This window comes from Loxodonta africana, chromosome 4, assembly GCF_030014295.1.
Source record: "Loxodonta africana isolate mLoxAfr1 chromosome 4, mLoxAfr1.hap2, whole genome shotgun sequence".
Taxonomy (NCBI): Eukaryota; Metazoa; Chordata; class Mammalia; order Proboscidea; family Elephantidae; genus Loxodonta; species Loxodonta africana.
Window position 1 is genome coordinate 67,159,044 of NC_087345.1, and position 17,252 is coordinate 67,176,295.

Below are 17,252 nucleotides of genomic sequence, written 5' to 3' on the forward strand. Positions count from 1 at the left end.
TGGGCGAATCTGCTGCAAAAGACCTCTTTAAGTGTTGAAAAGCAAAAATGTCACCTCGAAGACTAAGGTGTGCCTAACCCAAGCCATGGCGTTTTCAATCGCCTCATATGCATGTGAAAGCTGGATGATGAATGAAGAAGGCTGAAGAATTTACACCTTTGAATTGTGGTGCTGGAGAAGAATACTGAATATGCCACAGACTGCCAAAAGAACAAACATATCTGTCTTGGTAGAAGGACAATCCAAATGCTCCTTAAAAGCCAGGATGGCGAGACTATGTCTCACATACTTTGGACATGCTGTCAGGAGGGATCTGTCCCTGGAGAAGGACATCATATCTGGTAAAGCAGAGGATCAGCGAGAAAGAGGAAGACCCTCAATGAGACGAACTGACACAGGAGCTTCGACAATGGGCTTAAGCATAACGACTGTAAGGATGGTGGTGTAGGACCCAGCAGTGTTTCATTCTGTTGTACACAGGGTCACTATGAATTCAAACGACTCAGTGGCACCCAACAACAACAACAGCTTTCATCGGCACTGACTGTAGATACAAGTAAAATGAAATCCTTGACAACATCACATTTTCTCCTCTCTGGCAAAGTGTGCTTGCCTGCTCTGGATCCTGTTTCCGGCTTGTCATCATCTGACCTCCAGTTCTTGGGATCTGAGCAAGCAGCTTCCCTGACCTACCAACTCTGGGATTCGCTGGCTTCTGCAGCCCTGTGACCAGCAGCTTGCCTGCCATATGACCTGTGGATTCTGGGTTCATCAGCCCCTACAACCACATAAGTCAGGAAAAGCCTCCACGTGACACCTAACCCCCAGACTTTGGGTCTTGCCAGCCTTCACAAACCCGTGAGCCATTTTCCTTGAGATAAATCTCTCTCTTTTATAAACACACACACACACCACTAATTTTGCTTCTCTAGAGAACCCAGCCTAAGACATTTGGTATTGAGAGTGGTTCTAGAGAAACAAAATCCTGAGGATGAGTTTTCTAAATGGACTCTGAAGTTTGAGTAGTCTTGAAGACACTGATGACTCTGCCTCCAGTAGTAGAGAGGGTGCTGCTAATCCATGGAATGAGATGGCAATATTAATAGGCAAAGTATCACCACCAATAGCTCACGTATTGATGAGAGGTGAGCTTCTGGGTGATCGCGTGTTTGGTACTTTTCTACAATTTTGTCATAATGAAAAGGACAGGGAAGCTAATTGGTTGGTCCTACTTTCGCTAGGCAAAGTGGTAAAGAAAGAGATGAGCTCAGGGCTTCTGAGTCACAACTGAAGTACCTCATGTTTGAGTGGATTTATCAGGCTGGACTCACAGACCCACCTGTGGAGTGCCCAGGGGACACATCTTTTACCACAAGGGTGAAGAACAAATTTGTGAAAGAAGCCCCAGCATCCTTGAAGACTGCTGTGATTGCTGTTTTATGTAAGTCAGATATGACAGTGGGAACTGCCCTAACTGAATTAAGACACCTAAATTACAATGCGGTGATTGGACCTCGTGGTGATGGGGGCCAAGTAGTGGCACTTAATCAACAAAGACAAGGCAGACATGGTTACTGTTACGTACAGCGGTCACAGCAGTAACCAGAATAGTACAACTCTAATGGACTTATGAGCATTGGTTACTTGGTCACGGTATCCTTAGGAATGACATAGATAGGAAATCTACTAAATATTTACCTGATTTGTGTAAGCAGAAGAATTCTAGGTCAAGTGAACAACTTTCTAACCTGAATCCCCAGAATAGATTCATGGCCTCTTAATCAATTCCCAGACTTGAGTCAGTTTCCAGACCCATAACCCTCTGAATGAAGGGGATGCTAGATCCCCCTGAGGAAGGACCCCACTACACTGCCAAAATTTAATACTGTGAATCTTCTTCTCAGCCTTCCCCAAAAGGATCTACAGCCTTTTACAACAGTGCGTATTCACTGGGGAAAAGGAAATAATCAGACTTTTCAGGGATTACTGGACACTGGCTCTGAACTGACATTAATTCCAGGAGACCCAAAGTATTACTGTGGCCCATCAGTCAGAATAGGGGTGTAGGAAGGTCAGGTTATTAATGGAGTCTTAGGTCAGGTCCATCTAACAGTGGGTCCAACAGTTCCCCAAACTCATTCTGAAGTGATTTCTGTAGTTGCAGAATGCATTACTGGAACACACATACCGAGCAACTGGCAAAACCTCCACATCGGATCCCTGACGATGTGAGTAGGAAGAAGGATAATTTATTTTAAGATAAAACAACAGAATTGTATTTAACTGGTATCGTAGTTGAAAGACCACAAAATTCAAAACTGGAAGAATGAGAATTAAAGGTACTTATATTTCCCTCTCATGGCATAAGCAAGCATATACAAAAGCACACCGAATAACTTCAAATTTATATTTTGAACATTAACTGCTAAAGCAGTTCAGAATCAATTACCAATAATTTTATTCAAGTTAACTTTACTTACCCACGTTAGATTGCCAATATATAATGCAATTCTCTTCCCAGTATATGTATAAACAACATTTGGTGCTGCTCCTTTACCCACATCATCACCAACAGTTGGTGGGAGAGTATCCATGTAATCCCGGTCTTCTGGGGCATCTCCATTATTTGCAGATGGAGAGATGACATCATCATACAAATCTATCTGATCATGCCCACCATATTCAGCTTCCTGAGATACAGAAATAATGCTCTAGATTATATAGCTATCAGAACACTACTAAATAGATTTGAATACAAGCTCATTTAACTTTTTTGCTTTAAAAATCTAATAGAAGATAGATAAAAGGCCCAAACAACTCAGTACAAATCTTCTCTCACTTTATGCAACTGATGTATTCTTGATCGGTCCCTATAAGGTAAATTTCTGTGTAACAAAACCTATTTCCCCACTGATTTTTACTAAAATATTGGAAATAGTGTTACTCTGGAAAAGAACTGACATGGAGACAAAATAATAACAAACTTTCCTTGAGAAGTAAAATACTCTTTTAAAGTAAAAGTAACAACTCATAAATGCAAATATATGAGCTTTTTAAAAATATATTTGACATAACAACAAAAACATCCCGAACAAAAATCAGAGCCATTAAAAATCTTTAATATTTGACTACAGAAAAGTACAACTAACATTTTCTACGATATTCAGATCTGTTTTCCAACCCTGTGAAAGCTATTGTTTGGGGGGGGCGGGGGAGGAGACAAACAAAACAGTGAACTCAGCTATAGGGAGGAGGTGAACAAATATGAGTATGTAAATGACTCAAAATGCCCTAAGAAATGAACAAGGGAAATAAAATAACAGATACAACTATCCAAATTACTGTCTTGCAATAGCTTTATTATTCCCAGTCTAAAAAGAGTTAATGCTTACCTGACTTCTCAGATATCTAGTCAAGTTAATTAGGAAAAGTGATAAATGAGGATAAAGTGTTGCCACTGAGTATCACGGCAGAATTACAGCAACGCTAGTGTATTGCCACTTACATGCCTATATGAAAAGCAAGCAAGAAAAAAGCAAGAAGGAAGAGGAAAATGGAAAAGAAACAGATGTGTGAGCACAAGAAAAATGGAAGAAAGAGCTCAACTGATAAATATGCAAAAAGAAAAATGAAATGTAATACTGACAGAACATCTAAAGCCATTTAAATTGCTTTTGGTACTATTACTGGACCACAGGCTTGACTACTCAATGTAGCAGAGGAAAAGCTCCATTTTTATCCTCCTCCCTTCTACCACTGTGTCTACCACTAAGTAATATAGAAAAATGAGAGACAATTACAAAATAACAAACTTAAGAGTTCAGACAAAACTCATATCCTCTCCCGTTAATATAATTTACTAATGTAGAATCGTTATACAATGACACATAAGGAGGAGCTAACAGTTCTAAAGAATAACTACTGTATGGATGGACAATGACCCAGAGAAAGCATTTATTAAATGATTATAAACAGATCTACAAGATATTGTTATACAGGCTCCAAGAGACTATGGCTATTGTTTTGTTATTCAGAAGGGAACCATAATAAGAATTTATAAGAAGGAAAAAAAAAAAAAAGACTTAGAAGAGGAAACACCAATCATACACATAGCAAAAAAAAAAAATCGCCGTTGCTCAGTCGATTCCGACCTAAAGGGAACTGAATTTTGTGAAGTTATCTTCTGGTAATCTTCTCTGTAACTAAAAGAGTTAACCAATTTACTAATTATATAATAATTGAATCTCTATATACCAATTTTATGACGAGGCAGAACATGTCTATAAGACTTATTCAATAAGATGGCCAAGATCTTAAGGTACATCAGAGTACAACGCCATCTTTAGCAATGGGCAGAAACTAAGACCACAAGTGACTGAATAATGCCATAATTTTGTTTGTACAGCAATACCAAAATAATATCTAAAAACTGAGTTTTTGTTAAACAAAACAACATGCTCAAACGGCAGTGACGATAAAAATTAGGAAAAAAGGAGAGTGAGTTTTGTTAAAAAGTTTCAGTGTAGCTGAAAGCTTCAGGTGATGTGGTTGCAGCATAGTGGTTCCATACAGTTAAGATACTAAAAAGCTTCCCATAAGGGGTAGTGGACACTTTAAACTCTCTTGCAATCCGGTCCTGTACATCAAGTAGAGTTATTATTAATATTCAAAGGGAGTTGGGTTTCCATCCTCCTCAGCAGAGACTATAATCACAATATGTGGTCTGAGGGAGAGTAAAAAAGAATGCAAGGGTTATTAACAGCAGGACTAAAATGAAAGTATTTATATTTACACTTTTACTTACAAAAATAGGTTAACACACTGATTTTTCATTAGTTGTAAATGAGAATGTTTACATAAGTAGACAATAATTTACAAACACAATTGCAGCTACACTAACCTGATGCATTACAATCACTTACTATTTTTGTCCGTCCATGAATTCCTATGATGACATCAACCAATTTTCCATATTGATATGATTCTACCAATATTAGAATCAGCCATTTTGTCTGGTAGCTGGATTGCTTCCAACTGGTTGAAGTATGGTGCTAATTGAGACCATGGTCCTGGGGTCTGATCTCCAGGTAGACTACTTAGCTTCACTCTGTTCCAAGGCCACAGTCTGTACTCCTAGCCCCAACAGTATGCATTTGGACTTGGTGAAAAAATATTAATGAATCTGAATACATATACCGCCATTACCAAAAATGCATCTCAACACACACATTCTTTTATAGTATCAGTAATCTTCCTATTTAACTCCAGCATATCACACCTATTCTCCACATTAAAAAAAAAAATATAGAACACATCAACTTTCTGTTCCCACTTTAATAAAGTGGGGAAACACCCATTTCAGAAATCACACAAATTGTGTATCACAGATACATAAAGCAAGTGAGCGCTGAAAGTTTACTGAACAAAAAAGTTTCTACTTTGTCAAAGAGAAAAGGTCAACAGCGTCAAGTTCTTCTATGCACAGGTCTTTTTATTACCTTTAGAAAATCATAATGACATTCAAAAAACATGAAAATATCAACCTCGCCCCCTAATTATTTTTGATACCAAATGCTGCTCAGACTCAACCATCTACTTTTCCTAGCAGCTCATCATTAACAGAGCTGCACATAATTCCCAGTACACAATGTCTCTTAAAAGAGTATTTTTAGACATTTTTTTCCTAAACACTACCCCATGAAATTTCAGTATCACAGTTATACTGTGCACCATTACTGGGATAACTGCCATGGAATAGGTGCCAAAGTACAGTTCTTTCTTCATTCTCTCTGACGGGCCCAACACTGCTTTTGGTGGTCCTAAAACTGCAGCTAATACCTTTCCTGCTTTATGTGGTGCTACATTTAATGACACAGCAAAAGCCACTTGTTTCAAAGTCTCTCTATTTAAAAAAAAAAAAAAAAGATTTTAACAGTCATTTTCATTTAGGGAAATACAAGCAGTGGGGAAGTCATATGTTGCATATACAGACTGTATTCTATATCAAGGAAGAGAAACTCTAACATGCAAAATGCAATAGCAGATAAACTAGTATTTATTATTTTAGAAAATACTTCATTTCCTGATTTTGTCTAATTATATTCTGAACATACTAGTTTGTAATCCCTGTAAATACCTCGACTGATGGTTAAGGAAGCGAACTTGGTACTAAAAGCATGCCAGATAAATTATACAATTCGGAGGCAGCTGAATTACCTACACTCGTAAATAATAAAACTGAGAAGAGTTCCACCTCTCGTAAGCATTTCTACCCAGGTTTCTGAACCACTCTCTACCTACCTCATTCCCTACCTTATAGCCTTATGTTAGACAGTTTTCTGTTACACGTAAACTTGGCAGAAATAAGCTTTGACTACTTGTTCAATAGAACTTATTTTCCACAGCTGACTAAAAATTAAACAACAGTGACTAAATGAAAAGCATAATGACTCATGAAAGGGAGGCTAACTTATTAAGATGTCCAGGTCCATAACTTCTAAATGAATTTTTTTTTCCCCTAGTCACTACCTACACATGTATCTTCATTTTAAAGTTGGCCAGTCAGATTACTAAATTGGCGCTGCTATCAAGGACCTACAGCCTGACAGACCAAAAACTAAACTCTGTATTATAAACAGCTTTTTACCTCCAAACAAACAAAATATACATGACTCCAATGCACAGAGTATATGCTTTTCTGGAATTCATAAAAGTTTTTCTTGACTTTCCTCTCCTGCCCCCAACAAAAATTCTACAGATAAAGACACACATAAAGGAGTAGTATTTACATTACAACTTCTAACAGCGTTATATTTATATAGATGTCTCTCATCCTGACTACAGTGCACTCTCAGGGTAGAAACTACTTAATCTTTGCATTCTTTGTTGTTGGCACATAACCGGTACTCAAAAAATGTATTATGAACAATTGAGGTTTTAAAAAATTATTATTTAGTTTTGGGCAAAAAAGCATATTGTATTCACCAAATATTACGCTAGCTACTACACTGAGTACAAATCCCCGTTCAAACTGAACTAATATACCATAGAGGCCAAGACAGAAGCTCTTTCTTCTCAACTCCAAATTCAAGTAATGTAGAGGTTTGGAAGTAGTTTAAATTCTCCCTCCACTAGGGCAACTGTTCTCAGTCTCAATTTGGTGACATCCAAAGACCTTCAAGAACTAAAGAGCACCCATAAAGAACAGCCTACTCTCTTGTGTCTTCTTCCTTCCTCCAACTTTCTTCTCCATTCTAAAGTTCATCTGGTGAAGAAAGGACCTCTACTATAGTTTCACTGTTTTATTCTCACCCGTTCTCAAACAAATTAAAGTTTCTTCTATGACAACCGAATGACTTACACTTTTTAAAGTAGGTTAATACGGTGCATTACCAAAATACAAGGACAAAAAGACTTCATAAAAGAAATGGCCATGCTTTCACAGTAGAAAATGGATAATACAGACTACAGAGAACTTCAAGGTATACAAATTCAGTTAGAAATGCAGCTCACGTCAGAGAACAAAGTTGTTTTTTTTTTTAATATTTACAGTAGTTTAAAAGCCAAAAATAAGTCAAGACTAGTAACTAGTAAGATAATCTCTTTCAACTACAATAAAGTCTTATAGTTTAAACAACCAGTAGAAATAAGGCCACCAGCTAACAAGAGCATAAATTAAATCAGTCTTCGATAACTTTGCAGTTGCCTCTAATTCTGATATATTACAGAAAAACATTTCAAAGACGGTCTAATATTAAAAAAAAAAAAAAAGCAAGATGAACCTTGAAAATGACCACCCTTTTGTGGCCATAAAAAAAAACAGGAATTACCATAGCAAGCATATTACAGAAGCCAATGACATGCAAAATGAGAGAAACAAAACCTCTACTTAATAAACTTGTAGCCCCACACCCATTAAATCTATTCAAAGGTATAAAGATTTTACTGGCAAAATTATACACACACTATGTGTAAGATATAACGGTATAGATACAAGTGAATGAAAAGTTACCTTTAAAAAGGAACCTATGAAGTAGTTGCTCCTCAAATCCCCCAAATTGTAATCTTTTCTTACCTCCTGCTCAGTCAGCACTTACTGCACAGGGATAAGAAGTATCACTCCATCTAGCTATCTGGGTAGGGAAGATGTCCCTCCCAAATTAAGTACGCTAAAGATTAAAATTATTTCATCAAGAGGGACTCGACAAAGCTGTAACTTCTAAAATTATGTTCCAATTCTTCCTTAATTGTGGGGAGAAACACGAAGCAATGTATTCTCTTGTAAAAAAACCTAATGAAGACAATCCTGATTACTCAATTGTGCCTTTACTTGCAGGTATGGCCCTCTTTTGGATGGAATGTTAAAGCAAAAAAGAAAAAAAAATTTCCTAGAGATCTTTGTCTACTGACGTTAAAAGCATTAGAATCCGACCCTGTGTAGCACTCAATGAAATTTTCTCATTTGCAATTGACACAACACATACCCAAAATTTAAGAATAAAATTTTTTTCAATTTAACATTCGATAACAATGAGTTACATTTAAACATATCCAGTTTTTGAGAGTAAGAAACAATTGGAAATTTTTTTCTTTTCGAATATTTAAACCAGGGTACTAAGTCATTTTTGACAAACAGTAAGGATTTCTGTGATTTCCATGCTTTTAAAAATCTTGGGCCCTTAATCACAAATAATGCCCTTGGGGCGGGGTGGGGGGAAGCACACATTAAGCAGAATTTTATTAAGCTTCTCATACGAACCTGGAAAATAAAAAAAAAACAAAAAAACAATGCTTTTAGGTGCACTACATTTATTCAGGCACAATTTGATTTTTTTCTTTTACGTATATAAAATGCAGTGAAGACGTGAACAGCACACTTAGCGCTTAAACGTCACTAGTAACAGACTAGATCTTTTAGAAGGATGCCCACCATCAGGCATGATTACTCTGCGGGCGATTCTTCCAGGCAACCGTGGCCTTTGATACTGGAAAAACCTTGCATTCTCCTTCCTCCAAACTCTCAAAATGTAAAGCATGTCCTACGGGAGAAATTTAACACTTCGCTTTCGAAAACAGGGTCATATCTACAAGTCTTTATTTCTAAAACAGCATAAGAAATTCGCGTGAACGGTCTTCATTTTCAATCACTCCTCTATGTCTAATCTCTTGTTGAGCTACCATCTTTTTGTTCCATCCCACCACTGCGCTTCCAATTCTTTTTGCTCAAGCCATCTTCACGGGTATTTTCACCACAAAGGCCAAGAGCGACTGGGCCTCACAAGCACCGCAAGCCCTCGATTAATAAGCAGCGCCAACGCACCGACTTTTATATACGATCTGTGGGTCCAAAGTCAAAGGACTTGTTGCAAACGTGCCCACACCTAACCCGCCTTCAGGAAGCGTGAGCGGAGGAGGAGGAAAGAGACACGCCGAAACCTGCCGCAAACCAAGCAGGGACGCCCAGGAAACTGGGCGCGCGGGATACAAAGGGCCGTGAATGCGGCCTTCCACGAAGCGACCGTGCGCGGTTAGAGAGACAAAATGGAGAGCGACAAGAGGAATCAGAGCCCGAGCAGTGGGGCCAGGAAAGAGGCTGCAGCCGGAGCGAGCCCCGCCAGGGCTTCCTCCTCCGCCCGGCGGCAGAGGAGGGGGCGCGGCGGTGCCCGTTCTCCCCGCCGCACACACGCGGCCCCGCCGCCCCGGCCTAGCGCGGCGGGAAGCAGCCGATGGCCGCCGCCAACAATGGGGAGCGAGGCGAGGGAGGGGCGACGGCGGCTGCACGGCGGCCCGCGTCCGGACTCCGGGCCCCGAGACAGGCCGCAGCGCCCGCGGCCCGCGAAACGACGCGGTGGAACGAGGGGCGGGGGGAGTGGGGCGCCGCGCCGGGACCGGGCGGCGCGGCCCGGAGGGGACAAGGGCGCACGATCTGCAGCCTGCCGGCTCGCGGTAAGCGACGGGGCCCGGGTCAGAGCCCGGGCCGCAGCGCCGCCCGCTTCGACAGGGCGGGCCGGGTCCCTACGTACCTGGTTGAACTCTTCGCCCACATCCGCGTAAATGTCTATGTGGTCCACACCGTCCGCCATTTTCTCTCGGCCTCGGCCGCCGCCTCCTGCAGATCCGCCCGCCGCGGCAGCAGCAGCGGATCTAGCGGCGGGGGCGGGGCGCTCTGCGTCACTTCCGAGGCCCGAGAGATGGAGGCGGGGGAGTGGTCGGGGGGTGGTGGTCGTCTCTGCACAGCCTTTGGCGCTCCGCTAGCAGAGAGGAAGGGGTGCGCGGCTGAGGGCCCGGGCGGGCTTTTTTGTGTGTGTTCGGATTATGTCTGAGGGACGGAGGTGCGTCATTCCTCATTCCCTTGTGCTACTCGCGCATCCGGCGTGCCAGTGTGTCCCATTTGTTTCCAGAGATTATCTTTTCACGTTGCCCCAGCACATTCAAACGTTTTTGTTTTTTAGGAAGTTGTTTTTCAGTTTTCTTTTCATCTTTCCGTCGGGGCTTCTAGAGAGATCGAAGTTGTATTGATCTCCGATAAATGCAATGTAACCTCCGGGCATTCCGTGAGCGCCTTGAGAGCTCAGGGTCTTTATCCTGCATCCTTAGAGGACCAGCAGTTTCGTTTGCATTATAAACGCTCTATACCCGTTTGTTGTTCTCTTGAGTCATCTGCATGCTCCTATACTTTTTGTGTTTCCATCTCTAGCTCCAGTCCTCCTCTTCTTTCATACCTTCACCTCCATTGCCCCTCATTCCTGCCTTCAGATCCTCAGTTGGCTTTCTCTGGAATAGTTCAAATGCCTCTTAACTTGAACACACTAATTTTCAAAGCCTACCCAACAACAACAAAAAAAATCTTTTTATTTTTTTTACCCAACAAAAAAGAAAAAAAAATTTTTTTTTCTTTTTTACCCATCAAGGTGGCCGCATCTTGAGGCAAGTGAGTTCTCTCTCAATAGAATGTCCAAGCAGTAAAGGAACTGGGAAAATGTGTTATCAGGCCCAAACGTCTTATTTTACAGATGAGAAAACTGAGGCCTGATAGGACCTAAGTGATCTGCGTCACATGGTCAATAAACTATTCAAAGATGTTTCTCCAGTTTGAAACTGTCCCCCATTCTTTGTTTTTAACCCATTTAAAAACAGGCTAAATTAGATTGTGTTTCCTAAGATACAGACTGGCCAGAATTCATTCCTACAGTGATAATCTCAGCCTCATCTGTCCTGGTATAGAGGAAAGCACTTTGACTTTGGTTGAGGTCACAGTACAAAGAGATCTGGGTACAAATTTTGTTCAGGTACTTTAAGAGTTAGATGATCTTATGGGAAAGTTAAATAACCTCTCTCATCTTCAATCTTAGAATCTTTAAAATTGTGGTTATAACATCTGCTTCATGAAGGATGATGGTAAGTTAAATGAGATAATATGCAAAGTGTCTGCCATTGAAAAATACTGATTTCCTTTTTTTCTGCCATGGGGCATTTTGAGAGAAAGGAGCCACTCAGGATGAAGGGTGAGAGCATTTTTTAGATTAGTGGTGGTGGGGTGGGGCATCACACCTTCCACTTCACCTCCTTGACTCAGTCAACTCCACATTTCAAGCACTGCACTTCCTTTTTCCAAATTCTGTTAGGATGAACCTCAAGAAATGGCAATTTTTAATAGGTAAAAAATGGCCTAACATTGGCAAGCTCATATCATTCAGGATGCACTTAGCTGCAATAAACTGACATAAGCAATAAGGAAACTTATTGTAAGAATGGAGCCTTGGTAGTGCAGTGAGTGGTTAAGCGTTTGGCTACTAGCTGAAATGTTGACAGTTCAAATCCACCAGCCTCTCCTTGAAACCCTATGGGGCAGTTTTACCCTGTCCTGCAACGGGTTTGGTTTTGGTGTTATAGGGTCGCTGTGAATCGGAATATACCATGGACTGCCAAAGGAATGAATAAATCTGTCTTGGAAGAAGTACAATCAGAATGCTCCTTAGAAGCAAGGATGGCGAGACTGCATCGTATATACTTTGGACATATTGTCAAGAGGGATCAGTCCCTGGAGAAGGACATCATGCTTGGTAAAGTACAGGGTCAGCCCAAAAGAGGAAGACCCTTAATGAGATGGATTGACGCAGTGGCTGCAACAATGGGTTCAAGCATAACAATAATTGTAAGGATGTAGGACCAGGCAGTGTTTCACTCTGTGGTACATAGGGCCGCTATGAGTCAGAACCAACTTGACACACCTAACAGCAACAACAACTATGAGTTAGAATTGACTCGATGGCAATGAGTAGTTTAGTTTTTTTTTTTTTTTTTATTGTAAGGATATCAGTGAACTGGCAAAATTGACTGAAAAGCTTGAGAATCAAGGTTGGAAAACAGGCAGAAACCAAAACAGGTAAAATAGAGGTACGCTACAGACATAAACTATTTAGGAAACTCTCATTAGCATCATTGCCACTGGCCACTTGAAAAATAAAGTTTTTACCATGGTTTTAAAACGTGTTGCTTCTAATGCTCTTACATTGAGCTCTGTAATGATTTGTTTCTGGAAATTGCCGAAGATGAAATGCCATGTTAAGGGTCACAATGTTCATATGAAGGGCTGAACCTCAGTAAAATGCAGTAACAATATGACTGGAAGTGTTTTTCAACATCAACGACCACTTTTTACGGAGCTAAAGAGGCTCAAAATTAGTAACCATACTGTTTATTTTTTCTTACAACTTATGTAACAACTTAATGAATGTATGAGTGATGACAGAATTTATTCATTTCACTACTCAATAAATATTTTTAATGCAGCTACTGTATGGCGACCACCACAGTAAGCAGTGCTGAGGGGTACAAATAAGATTGTACCATGATGTAGTGAAAAGTGGAGTGGTAAGGTGCAATGAGGCAGATCTTGGTTTGAGACCCAATTCTTTTACTTTTTTACTGTCGTTTTCAGCAAGAGTTATTTAACCTCAATGAGACCTGTTGAAAAAAATAGGGGTAAGTAATGGATTGAACTGTGTTCCCCCAAAATGTCTGTCAACTTGGCTAGGTCATGATTCACTTGTATGATTGTAAGATTGTCTACCATTTTATCATCTGATGTGATTTCCCTATGTGTTGTAAATCCTATTACGATGATGTAGTAAGATGCATTAGTGTCAGTTCTGTTGATGAAATCTACAAGATTAGATAGTGTCTTAAGCGAATCTCTTTTGAGATATAAAAAAGAGAAGTGAGGAGAGAGACATGGGAACCTCATACCACCAAGAAAGCAGCACCAGGAGCAGAGCACATCATTTGGACCTGAGGTTCTTGTGCTGAGATGCTCCCAGACCAAGGGAAGACTGATGACAAGCAGCTTCCTCTAGAGCCGACAGAGAAAGCCTTCCCCTGGAGCTGGCACCCTGAATTCAGACTTCTAGCCTGCTGGACTGTAAGAGAATAAACTTCTCTTTGCTAAAGCCATACACTTGTGGTATTTCTGTTATAGCAGCACTAGATGACTAAGATAGGGTAATAATACCTCATGTGGGGTGTTAGATTGTGGGTGAGAAGAATGGAAAGGGATGAATAATTATTGAGTACATAATAACATATGCCAGCCCCTGAGATAGATGCTTTACAAGCATAAACTAAGATTAGACAGCTTGGGTATGGAGCCCTGGTGGCTCAGTAGTTAAGGGCATGTGCAGCTACTAACCAAAAGGCCAGCTGTTCAAATCCACCAGCTGCTCCTTGGAAACCCTACTCTGTTCTATAGGGTCTCCATGAGTCAGAATGGGCTCAAAGGCAAAGGTTAACAGGTTTATATGTGTATAGTGTGGGAACTGGGGGAGGTAGTCATCCGTGGAAGTACAGATATTACTTTGAAATTTTCTGGGAAGATATATCAGTCAGAACCTGACAGGAAGTAGATGGCGCACTCACTGGGAAAATGGAGGAGAGTTTAACAAAGTAACGACTTATGACTGGGTGGGCAGGGTTGAGAAACTAGTATCGGATGCTGAAGCACTGTCTTAGTCATCTAGTGCTGCTATAACAGAAGTACCACCAGTGGATGGCTTTAACAGAGAAATTTGCTTCTTCACCATAAAGTAGGCTAAAAGTCCAGATTCAGGGCCTCAGCTCCAGGGGAAGACATTCTCTCTGTTGGCCTTCTCATCAATGTTCACCTGGACTAGGAGCTTCTTCACTCAGGAACCCCAGGTCCAAAGGATGCGCTCTGCTCCCAGTGCTTCTTTCTTGGTGGTATGAGGTCCCCAACTCTCTGCTTGCTTCTGTGCCACACCCCAAGGAAACTCCCTTTACATTGGATCAGGGATGTGACCTGGGTAAGGGTGGTGTTAGAATACCACCCTAATCCATTTAACATAAAATCACAATCGCGAAATGGACAACCACACGATGCTGAAATCATAGCCCAGCTGAACTGATACATTTCTGGGGAGACATAATTCAATCCATGACAAGCACTGAAGAGCAAGCAACAGTAAGGAAGCTGAAGGGACAAAGAAAGTGTCTTAGGCTGGGTTTGCTAGAGGCACAAAACCAGTGAAGTGTGTGTATAGAGAGAGAAAGAGAGAGAGTTCATGCAGTTGTGGAGGCTGGCCAATCCCAAATTTGTGGGCTGAATGTCAGGTACAGGCGTGGTGACAGGGACAGATGAACCTAAAATCGGTAGGTCAGATGGCAGGCTTCTGGCTCACGTCCTAAGAACTGGAGACCAGAGGATGAGGAGTTGAATGCAGGATCCAGAGAGGGTAAGCTTTGCTGGAACATGTATACATATTGGATGCAGGGCACACCCCTAACGAAACTCCCCTTTCAACTGATTGGCTGGTCACATCAAATCACAAAATGGAGGATGATTGCATAATATCTTCCAAACCACTGAGAATCGTGGCCTAGCTAAGTTGACACATAACCTTAACCATCATAGGGAGCAATCAGTTACTAGAACCCAAAGAGAGATGTAAAGAGAGATGTGTAACTGTAAGAATGTAGACCACCTAAAGCAAAAGGAAGAAATGGTGAAGTAAAAGAGCTGAGAAGAAGGTTTCAAAGGGTAGCTCAAGAAGCCAAAGTATTTTAATGAAACATGCAAAGACCTGGAGATAGAAAACCAAAAGGATAGAACATGTTTGGCATTTCTCAAGCTGAAAGACCTGAAGAAAAACTTCAAGCCTTGAGTTTGCAATTTTGAAGGATTCTATGGGTAAAATATTGAATGATGCAGGAAGCATCAAAAGAAGGTGGAAGATATACACAGTCACTGTACCAAAAAGAATTGGTCAATGTTCAACCATTTCAGGAGGAAGCATATGATCAAGAACCGATAGTATTGAAGGAAGAAGTTCAAGCTGCACTAAAGGAGTTGGCGAAAAACAAGGCATGCCTGTTCCAAAAAAGGTGATCCAACAGAATGTGGAAATTATCAAACAATATCATTAATATTGGAGCCTGGTGGTGCAGTGGTTAAGAGTTCAGCTGCTAACCAAAAGGTCAGCAGTTCAAATCCACCAGCCATTCCTTGGAAACCCTATGGGGCAGTTCTCCTCTGGCCTATAGAGTCCCTATGAGTTGAAATCGACTTGACAGCAATGGGTTTTGGCTTTTATTGTTAATATCACATGTAAGTAAATTTTGCTGAAGATCATTCAAAAATGGTTGCAGCAGTATATCGACAGGGAACTGCCAGAAATTCAAGCTGGATTCAGAAGAGGACATGGAATGAGGGATACCATTGCTGATGTTAGATGGATCTTGGCTGAAAACAGAGAATACCAGAAAGATGTTTACCTGTGTTTCATTGACTATGCAAAGGCATTTAACTGTGTGGATCATAACAAATTGTGGAAAACATTGCAAAGAATGGGGATTCCAGAACACTTAATTGTGCTCACGAGGAACCTGTACATAGAACCGAGAGGGAGTCATTTGAACAGAACAGAACAGGTTTAAAATCAGGAAAGTTATACATCATGATTGTATCCTTTCACCATACTTACTCAATCTGTATGCTGAGCAAGTAATCTGAGAAGCTGGACTCTATGAAGAAGAACTGGGCATCAGACCAGAGATATGCAAATGACACAACCTTGCTTGCTGAAAGTGAAGAGGACTTGAAGCACTTACTGGTGAAGACCAAAGACTACAGCCTGCACTATGGATTACACCTGAACATAAAGAAAACAAAGATCGTCACAACTGGACCAATAAGCAAGATCATGATAAACGGAGAAAAGATTGGAGTTGTCAACGATTTAATTTTACAACACCCGTGGAAACAACAGTCAAGAAATCAAATGACGTACTGCACTGGGTAAACCTGCAAAAGACCTCTTTAAAGTGTTGAAAAGTGAAGTGTCACTTTGAGGCCTAAGTTGTGCCCGACCCAAGCCATGATATTTTCAGTCACCTCATATGCATGTGAAAGATGAACAGTGAATAAGGAAGAAAAAAGAGGACTTGCTGCCTTTCAAATATGGTGTTGACCAAGGATATATAATACACCGTGGACTGTCAGAAGAAGGAACAAGTTTGTGTTGGAAGAAATACAGCCAGAGTGCTCCCTGGAAGCAAGAATGGTGAGACTTTGTCTCACGTACTGTGGACGTGTTACCAGGAGGGACCAGTCCCTGGAAAAGGATATCATACTTGGAAAGGTAAAGGGTCAGTGTAAAAGAGGAAGACCCTTGATGAGATGCACTGACACAGTGGCTGCAACAATGGGCTCAAATATAGCAATGATTGTGTGGATGGTGTAGGACCGGGCAGTGTTTCGTTCTGTTGCATGTAAGGTTGCTATGAATCGGAACCGACTTGATGGCACCTAACAACACAGAGAAATTTAGACAATGCTGAAAACTAAAAACTAAAAATTAGCCTTATACCCAGATATAGTCCTATTAATATCTCATGTATATCCCTACAGATATTGTGATGCACATATATAAAAATACATTTTGTGTTTTAAAAATTGGGATCATAATATGTCTCTTTTTAAGCCAAGGATGCACTGTAAATATCATTCTGTATCAATAAATACTCTTTTTTAAAATCATTTTAATGCACATATATTATCCATTGTGTGGATATAATATTTATGTATGTTTTTACAAAATTGAAGTAATATCGTGTACCATTTTGTATCTTGCTTTCTTCACTTACTATAAAATAAGCAATTTCTAATATTATTAAATTTTTTTCCCAAGGATAAATTTGAAAGCTCAAATAAGATTTTATTTTATGTCTGTGAATAATTT

General features: G+C 40.5%; 1 protein-coding gene across 5 annotated transcripts in view; it reads right to left on the reverse strand.

Annotated features, from left to right (window-relative positions):
* The window catches only part of CPSF6 (cleavage and polyadenylation specific factor 6), a 37,482-nt gene extending 27,328 nt beyond the window's left edge, over nt 1-10,154 (reverse strand). For 3 of the 5 annotated variants that reach the window (XM_023558721.2, XM_010598726.3, XM_010598729.3), the window contains exons 1-2: nt 10,023-10,154; nt 2,481-2,690 (exon numbers count right to left, since the gene is read on the reverse strand). In XM_023558721.2, coding sequence (XP_023414489.1) covers nt 2,481-2,690; nt 10,023-10,082 — 270 coding nt within the window. In that variant the 5' untranslated portion in view covers nt 10,083-10,154. The remainder of the gene's footprint in view (nt 1-2,480; nt 2,691-10,022) is intronic. The other 2 variants (XM_023558733.2, XM_010598737.3) reach the window with 1 other exon arrangement.
* Between the last annotated feature and the right edge of the window lie 7,098 nt (nt 10,155-17,252).